Source organism: Protopterus annectens, chromosome 7.part0, assembly GCF_019279795.1.
Source record: "Protopterus annectens isolate FY-2018-M chromosome 7.part0, PAN1.0, whole genome shotgun sequence".
In the NCBI taxonomy this organism is placed as follows: domain Eukaryota; kingdom Metazoa; phylum Chordata; order Ceratodontiformes; family Protopteridae; genus Protopterus; species Protopterus annectens.
Genome location: NC_056739.1, coordinates 1,162,076,884 through 1,162,086,643, shown reverse-complemented (window position 1 = coordinate 1,162,086,643; position 9,760 = coordinate 1,162,076,884). Strand labels below are relative to the sequence as shown.

General features: G+C 39.5%; 1 protein-coding gene across 1 annotated transcript in view; it reads left to right on the top strand.

The window, feature by feature from the left end:
* The first annotated feature begins 5,384 nt into the window (after positions 1-5,384).
* Positions 5,385-9,760, top strand: part of LOC122806924 (inter-alpha-trypsin inhibitor-like) — a 209,620-nt gene continuing 205,244 nt past the window's right edge. Inside the window, exon 1 of the mRNA XM_044077749.1 lies at positions 5,385-5,503. Within this exon, the coding sequence (XP_043933684.1) occupies positions 5,443-5,503 (61 nt within the window). The 5' untranslated portion in view covers positions 5,385-5,442. The remainder of the gene's footprint in view (positions 5,504-9,760) is intronic.

Sequence of the window (9,760 nt, the reverse complement as noted above, 5' to 3'; positions counted from 1 at the left end):
ATTCCAGAAAATGTTGAGCACAAGAGTTGGTACATGAGTAGTTTTCCCAGTTAATGGTGGGGTAGTTGAAATCACCCATTATTAGGGTGTTAGGTTGTACCCTAATATTTTCCAGTGTATCAAGAAATGAGGAGTGGGAATCCTGGGGCATGGTGGGGGATCTGTAGCAAGCTACAATCTGGATTGTGGTCTTGCCCAGAGTTAGTTGCACTTGGATAATCTCGGATGTATTATGTTGAGCAACTAGCCTAGAAGTGTGGATATCCTTAATGAATATGGACATACCTCTGCCTTTAGTGCTTTGGCCCAGGTTAGGTGGCCAAAAGGTGTGGTATGAATTATAGCCTGGTAATGCAGGGGTGCTCTCTGGAGCCTTGAACCAGGTCTCTATCACTGCACAGATTTCGATGTTCTCCATTTTAAGGAGTGCCTCGAGTGAGTGCATTTTGAGGTTTAGACTTCTAGCATTAAGTAGCATTACCCTCAGATTTTGTTTGCTTGTACCTGTTATGGTGGTAAATTTGTCATTTGAATCTTGCCGAAAAAAGGCACTATAGGGGTTGCAAGAGCCTTAGCTAGTATCTGGAATCCCAAGGGTGACAGGTGCAGGCCATCTCTGTCAAAGCATTGTGGTTTGTCGATCATGTCATCCCAGGCAGACAGATACTGGATCCCCTTAGAATGACACCAGAAGCTTAGCCAATTGTTGAAGTCAATCATTTTGTCCTTGTACTGTGGTATCATTCTGGGTGATGGCAGGGTGCTACTCAGGGCTAGGATCATACCTGCCTGGGCTACAAGATCAGACAGCTCCTCCATGTCTCTTTTCATGTAGTCCAGGGAGGTATGTCTCGGGTCATTCACACCAACATGGACAATGACAGGGTCATATTTGTACTTGTTGTGGAGTGACCTGAGTGCATGCGTTATGTGGTGGATCCTGGTACCTTACAAGCAGCTGACAGTAACTTTCTCCTTGTTTAGCCTGGTGAGTGGAACATCAGTGTGCCTGACTATAGGGTCACCTATAACTAGAGTGTTGGGTACATTGCTATGCCTTATGGGCTGTGGTTGAGTGGCACACTGAGTTTGTGGGTTATGTGTTATTTGTGTTATGTTGGTGGGTGGGAGGTTGCTTGCGTTTCTGCTTTGGAGGACTCTGTTGCTTGGGTAGATTTCTTTTTGAGAGCCTCCATGAATGTAGGTGTGTGTTTTCTGTTTCTATGTGTGTGTGTTTTGGTGGTGTAGGTTTTGAGGGACTATGTGATGAGTGTGGTGTGGTACATCTGTTTACCTTCTCCTCTTGACTGTCTAGTCCAGTCTTGGGTGAAGAGAGCTTTGCTTCCAGTTTGGCTATATAAGTGCATCTCTCACAGGTTGTAGTGTTGGGTGGTAGGAGGAGAGGGTTATCTGTGTACATGAGGCAATTGCTGCACATGCCTGGATAGGTGCTTATTTATTAAGTACTAAAAACTGTTTTCCTCTAGGCAAGTGAGAAAAGTTGAGTGCTGTAGTAATTTGTAGCTTATTTAGTGCTTGCAATGAGTTCTGAACAAGTGCTGAGCTCAAAGAAACAGATATGAGTGTTAAAACTAAAAAACTGGCTAGTTCTAAAAAACAAAATTAAGTAGAAGGCTTCCCTCCAACACAGAAAGGCTTGGGGGCTCAGAAGCTTGCAAACAGTCCTTGATACAGCAAATCTGTATCTGGACTAGACAACTTACAGGAAAGGCAGAAAATAAGCTTAGAAATTTTTTTTTTTTTTTTGTAAAGTGGAAAGGGGAAAGGAGGAGCAGAAACTGACTGGGTTGGCCTTCTCAAATGTTCTCCCTGGGTTAGGTAGAATGAGGTAATGACACTAGACTGGGAGGAGTATCCCAAATCAAATTTACAGTAGGGGCCGGCAACTGCAAAGCCACCAAGTATAAAAACAGGATGCCAATAGGGAGGGTATGATAAGAAGGGTAGACAAGTGTGTCTATTTGGAGGGGTATGTTAGGCGGTTGCTAAAGATTTAATGGAGGGCATGTTAGTTAGGGAATATTTACTGATGGCCTGTCAGAGATATGAGGGCCAGATCAGGGGGTAAATTTTCAATTTCCCATCCAATAGTCTAGGTTACATTTGAATAGAGTTAAGATGGACTCTGCTTCATGTGGATGGGGAGCCTATTCCAGAGTGTGGGAATCCTCTGAGACACACATCTGTCTTGCCAGCATGTTCTATTTATGTTGCAAGCAAAGTTGAAATCCTTGGATCTAGTGTTCCTTTTGCAGATGTGCAAATGTTCCATCAGGGCTGGATCATAGGATGCCATGTATGCCAGGCATAGATCACCTCACACTAACCTGTTGGATAATGCCATGTGAAAGCTGTCATCTGTTTTTGTCACCTTCACGAAAAATGTTTTATGCTATTGAAAACAATTTTTGTTTGTATTGCTTGTTGCTGTCCTTTCCTTTGATAAAATGGTCAAGCTCTAATATACACAAGATATCAGTTAAGTTGTCAGGAGGATGAGATGCAGTTGAGGATGATATGCAGTTGACAGCTGGATGAGATGCAGTTGACAGCTGGATGGGATGCAGCTGACAGCTAGATGAGATGCAGTTGACAACTGGATGAGATGCAGTTGACAGCTGGATGAGATGCAGTTGACAGCTGGATGAGATGCAGATGACAGCTGGATGAGATGCAGTTGACAGCTGGATGAGATGCAGATGACAGCTATGTAGCTGAGTAAATTGGAGATGCTGCCAACTTGGCTGTAACATCTAAGTGAATATGCAGTGCTACCCTTTATACAGATTTCTGGGTGAATGGGATTCCACTGTTTTGGGGGTTCTCTACTTAAATATATATTGCAGATCATATGTTAAGAGGCTAAAATTGTGCCTGAGGTGTTGAGGCAATTTGTAGTTCAGTAGCATTCATCAACAAATGTGGGCAGAACAGAGGCATCAAACTCTTGTCACACTGAATGAAAATATGAAAATTCTAGACAGGGTGATTGATTGATAAACAAATATACTGAGTAGCAAAAAGTAAGACAGGAGATGAGCAGTTTGGCTTCAGATCAGGATGCAGCACAACTGACCCAATGTTTGCAGCGAGACAGCTAGTTAAGAGAAACTAGAGGTGAAGACTGGGCATTCCTAGACTTGGGGAAAACATATGACAAGGTCCCAAGAAAGCTGATTTGGGCAGTCCAGCAGAGTTTGAAGTCCAAGACACATTGGCAGAATTAGTCCAGGTTAAGTGCAAGGGCCCAATGACTCCAGGGTTGGGAGGGTGGCCTAATGGTTAAGGTGTTTGCCTTACAAACACAAGGTGCAGGGTTTGAATCTCACAAGGGATAATTGGAGCCTAGTACTAACCTATGAACTACCTATGAACTACCTATGAACTATGAACTACCTATGAACAAACAGTATGTGGACTCACACAGAGGTTCCAAGTGGCAGAGGGTATGCATCAGGGTTCAACACTGAGCCCACTGCTGTTCATACATCTGAAATACTAAATTAGCAAACAGGTTGGAGGAGATAAAGTTACTGCATGCAGATGATGTGGCATTACAGACAAACTCTGAGCAAGAGCTTCAACAAAGGATAGGGGAATAGAATGCAAAACTAAAGGCACATGGAATGAAACTGAGTTCAGATAAGATGGTTGTAATGGCAGCAAGTGAGGGAAAGCAGAAGAAGGAGCTGAGAACTGAGAGAAGGGAAAATAGTGGAGCAGGTTAATAGTTTCAAGTATCTTGGAGAGCTGATTGAGGAGAAGGGAAGTCTGAATGAGGAGGTCAAAGACAGAATCAGAGGGGCTGCACCCAACTAGCAAAGTGTGTGTCAGGGGGAGTGTATTACATAGAATGCCAAAGAAGCTGAAAAATAAGATGTACATTACAGTGGTGTGACCAGTGTGACCAGTGGTGTGACCGTATGGTAAGGAAAACTGCACAGTAAAGGCAGAGCAGCTGAGGTAGCTAGAGATGATGGCGATGAAGTGCCTGAGATGGGTGGTAGGATGCACACTGTAGGACAGACAAATAAATGATGACATCAGAGCAGAATCCTAAGTAGCTCTAATTATAGAGAAGGTCAAAGAGAACAAATTCCAGTGGTTTAGGCACATGTGCAGAAAAGCAGAAGGCAATCTGGTGAAAGAAGACTTGGGACAAATAGGAAGAAGGCAAGAGGAAATAAGGGCATCTAGCAAACAGATGGATAAATTGTGTGAGAAAAGACCTGCGACAGTCAGGCATGACTGTTGAAGAAGGTAGATGAGTGGCATTGACTCAAGAGAGATTGCGACAGTTAACACAACACCCAGACCCCATGTAGAAAATGGACAAAAAGGAGGTTGATGATGATAGCGTTCATTTCTGGTTGTCGCTGTGTTATAATCTACACAATGTAGATGACTCCTCATGTTGTCATTTCTAAGGTCCTATTATACTTTTGTGAACACCTTTTAAAGGTTTACACTGCAGAATCATGCTGAGAGTAGACATGATCATCTAACATACAGTTCCAGAAGGATGGCCATTTTGATGAAAAACTGGTTATTACATTATTATTTTTTCTTCAGTAGTGGGAGAAAGAAAATGTTTCCAATGTAAATAAAAGATAGCTTGCTTCTCAAATGAAAAAAGCAAGATAAACTAACACAGCATTCTGAATCGCATATAGTGCAAAATGTGCTACATGTGCTATAGTTCAGGTCTTTTTAAAGTGAAAAAAAACAAATGCATGTTCAATGTTGCCCTTTGAGCGAAACATTTCACATTTATCATTGTTAAAGTGACACAAATAATAGAAGGAAATTGTTAACTTCTTGCAAATTGTCTTAACAGATCCCTGTGCGCTTACCATACAAAGTGCAGAGATGGCAGAGTGACAGTTTTGGGGCGTACACTGAATGAGCTTGCTTAATCTAGAATGCATGGCTCATAAAGACCTCATTCACATTAGTTTATGCAGGAAGAAAGTAAGAAGATGACATAAGTCAACAAGGCTACCAGTCTTTATGTTAACTGTTTTGCTGCACTTCCTCTTTTTGCTTTTGATCACATTTTTCTTCAGAGGTTTTCAGAAATAGTGATTATTAAATTAAGAAAAAGGCATGGTGACTAATATGCCCTATGTTTATATTGCAGAATATATCATTTCTGGCCAACATTCTGCATTTACCATACACTGCTTTGCTTGTCTGGGTATCAATGATTTTTTTATTTGGTCAGGCATTTTGTTTGCCTACTAGTGATATGCAGACATGAAGTCAAAGTGGCATTAGTGAATCATTAATTAAGGTAGGGCCCACCAGTGATTGAAATTGATCATATTAGACCAAAGTCCATGCCTTCTAATTTACAGCTGGACTATTCATGGCAGGTAACTGGTACTTACAAACACTAAAAGAATTGTCAGAACAGAGGACATGCATGTTTTTTGCCTTCTCATTTCCATTGCCTTGATTTCCTCATCATCAGAGTTTCCAGGTAGGGTCCCTTTGCTTATCAGTTTGCATAGCCGTTCATTCTTTTTTTGTAAATTTAAAATAAGGGTCATTGATATTTGCATTGTGTTCTTTCAAAATGGAAGCTGTAGTCCAGATGTCATTTCCAGATGTTATGGTTTCTATGACATGCAGAAAGTACAGCTCCTTGTATATGTATATATGCATGTCACAACAGTGTAAGCTATCTTGTACTACACAGCAGTAGTACTTCAGTCACACATGCAATGTCCTTGTTAATTTGCTTGTATGTCATAAAATCATGACATCGTCTTGGCTGTTGTCACTCATCTCTAACACCATATGAAATCAACCAGTTAATACTTTTCCGGACTACTAAGTGATTTAAATGAATGCAAAAATGTATTTTACAGTGTGACATGGTTCACAAAATAAGACGTATACGTTCATTGTGACGATTTACTCTAGAGCTGCGTTTTTTCTTTTGAACAGTTTTCTAGATTAGCTTTTGTATTATAAATTGTTCCGTGAACAGATAGCAGTGCTTCTTCAGCGGTGACATATAAAGAAAAGAAAGGCTAAATGAATGTTATTTCACTCATTTGTTCATTGCGTGCTACACTCATTAATTCTGTATTCTCTCACTAATTTGTCATTATCCTTAGCCTGGGACTTGGCTGCAATGGATTCCATTAGATAGTCCACTTACTCATGTATCCACCAAGTAAATAAATAATTTCTGCTCATGATAAACATAAGTGAAGACACTGGGGATCAAACCCTTTTTCTAGCCTTTATGGTGTGTTGTTTGTAGCCTGTTGGTTCTAATCTCTAATTTCTGCTGCTCTTTTCTCACATTGCTTTTTCTGAGAGCCTCCTAGTTATTTTACATTTGCTTTCTTTTAATATGGACTACTCAATACAATTTTGTGTTAAAGTGATTGCATGTTTAAATATCACAAATTGCTGGTCTTTTTGTGTGAAAGATTATTGTACAATGTTGTAGTGCAATATCAGAGTTGATATATATATATATATATATATATATATATATATATATATATATATATATAAGTAATGGGGGTGCAGGAGGCTTGCCTCCCTATAAAAATAGTATTTAGTGTCTTTTTTATAGGTTCATAGGTGTGTACTCGGCTAGCAACCACTATGGCCTTTTTAAGCCTAGCCATGCATCCCAAATCTCTGACAAGTTCTGGTACCCCTGATAAGTGTAAGCAAGGGATTGGGAGGTAAACCATTTACAAGCAGGGGCCTGGGAGATGAACCATTTCCAGGCTGCCTTTGTCCATTAAATGGTTCATCTTCCAGGCCCCTGCATATAAATGTTAGACATCACAAGCTCCCGCTTGATAAGCTATGTTTAATCAATATTGTTTTGAGCACATTTGTTCAAGTACTTTTACTTGATGTTTTTTTTTTCTTTCAAGGACTTGTAGTAGAGTCATATACATAAACATGCACACATACTCATATATATTAAATGTTTTATTTATTGCAGTTGATAAAACATGTTTTGTACTGAAAGAGGAGACTGCATGTGTTGAGTCTTAGTATGTTTAATAAGAGTCTCATTCAATTTCCATTCTGTCTTATTTGAAAAAAACATTAGTCACTTCCTTAGTCAAGCATGATGACAGACTTATTTATTTATTTATTTTATATATGAAGCTGCTTTATTATCCTTCTTTGCAATACAATGTGTGCAAACCTCATGGATGACAGGCTTATTTGCGCAAGACAAGTGAGTTAACAAAATCAGTGCAATATAATCCAAATTAATTCAGCTAGTGGAAGGATTTCTTACTTCTAAATTGTTTAGTAACAATTCAGCACAGTATGATTAAATACTAAGCAGAAATGTGCCTAGCATGGAATAAAGTGAGGAATCCCAAACCATTTCTTATGTACAGCAAGCAGAGAAATGTTTTAAGGTCCTATGTTTTATTGTATGATCAGGATAAACATAAGCCTTGCTGCAAGTTAATTTTATTCAGGAATTGCCTTCTCTTTCATGATAATAGGAGTTCTAGTACTTAGGACTACAGAGAGTTGACTGCCCAGAATGAAGCCACTGGGGCCTTGCAGCACCAGTGCTAACATTTCTAGAGTAGAAAACATGATCACAGCCCAGGTTTTGTAGTGATGGCTGCACTATGTTGGCAAAGTAAAGAGATACCTGAAAGTACAGCTTACTAAAGAAAGCCAAATGACATGTAATCAGTGTATATATATTTGTGTGCATCTGTTAGTGTGTATGTAAGAGATCTGGCCTTCACTGTGGTTCCTGACATAATTGCATGCTACTGTAGTAGATTACAATTGTTAAAAATCAAACATATGTCAAATAAAGGAGTTTTACCTACAAGCCATTGATTAAACCTTTTTCAGCTTACCATTTAAAAAATATTCAGTTTCGAAAATGGTGAGTTGAAAAACCTATAAAAAGAGAAAAAAAGTTTTTTTTTGCAAAGGGAAGCTATCTTGGACTCCTCTCTGTGGGGGCAAGCTCCCCACACCCCCAGAAAATATATATACCAACTCTAAGGTCACACCAGAGTGGAGAAAAGGGAAAAAAATGAAATATGTACCTTCACCTCACACATTGCGCTACACTGCAATGACACTCATCACAATGTAGTGTGTTTACCTTGAAGATGCACAATGGCAGAGCCAGTAATGGCTCATAGGTATGCCAGTGTAGGAACTATGGATGACATCAAATCAAAATGCAACATAACTAAAGTACTTCTCAGAGACAGAAGGTAATTTATGAATTTTGAAACTAAAACTGGGAACTTCAAAGTTTCCAGTTTACACAGGGAGGAATGCTGAACAAAAATGAAATTGCAATGAAGCATCTTTCTACTATTGCCACATTACAGTCATGTAGTATTAAAGGAGCGCAGCTAGGAAGATGCTGAAACAAAACTCAATATATTCAAAGCTAAACTAATTTGTTCTATGATATGTTTCTTTCCTTGCCTCACATCAAATACATACAGTATTCCTCTTCTCACAGTATACCATTTTTATTGTCCCCAGGTCTTCCTTACTCTGTTACCTCACCCTTTTACATGGAAAGGGATCCTCATATAAGTCAAAACCCAAGATTGCCTGCCTAGGACTCTTGTTGCCTCTTATGATTGGCTGACATTTTGACTGATGTAACTTCCTGTTGCTAGCAGTCTTTTGTTTTGATCACTGCCTGTTGGTGGAGTTTGTAGGTAGAGGGCAGAGGAGGAGAGAGTGGTATTGCAGTAGTAATATAAGCCTGCAGGGAGTGTGGAGAACACTATAGTGCACTTTGCCATTTCAACATACGTTGTCTTAGTCTGCTGACATTACATACATTCCACAAATTACAGACATTCCTCAAAGAGCCAATGGTGCAAATCATTACAGCTCATTTGCATAAGTATGCTGTAGCAGTGATGGTGCTGTCTGTAATCCAGGGAAGGGATGTCTATGAATCATGACCAGCCATGGCCTTTTGTTATATCAGTAGTGCACAGCTATTGTACTGGCTATAAGGCTTTCATTAAGTCCCTGACTACATTTTTAAAATATCTTAGGCTAGCAATCCCTGTTTTACTTCTTTTTAATTATCTACTCCTTATGCACATCGGTAATGCCCCAGAGGAGGGACATGAAGTAGGTGTGAGTGCTGCCTACTCCCCTCACTTCAGCAAGGGACTTGACTTTAGCATGGTTTCCCATGCATCTCAAGACAGCACTCATGCTGTTGTCTCTCCAGTCTTCACCAGTACACTAGTGTGACCTGTACACGTACCTGCTCCCACCTCCACCTCAGGTTGGACACAGGCAACCTGTAAATGGTTCATCTCCCAAGCCTTAGCTTGTAAATATTTCATCTCCCAAACCCCTGCTTACACTTATCAAGGGTATCAGAACTTGTCAGAGATTTGGGATGCATGGCTAGGCTTAAAAAGGCCCTTGTGGTAATTAGCCTAGTAAACACCTATGGAGTTATGAACCTATGAACCTTTGAGAAAGAAAGTATATTCATATGTATTAATGAGGTTGGCATATTTAGGTGATGTCTATATGTTTCCTTATTGCATGAAAATGATTTTTAGGCATTGTTTTCAGTTTTGTTATGGGGTTCAATATTAAATTCTGTAAAAGAGGTATTATATACAATCACAGAGAAAAATGAATGTTGCATTTAATAAATTATATGTATTTTATATATATATATATATATATATATATATATATATATATTTATTAAATCATG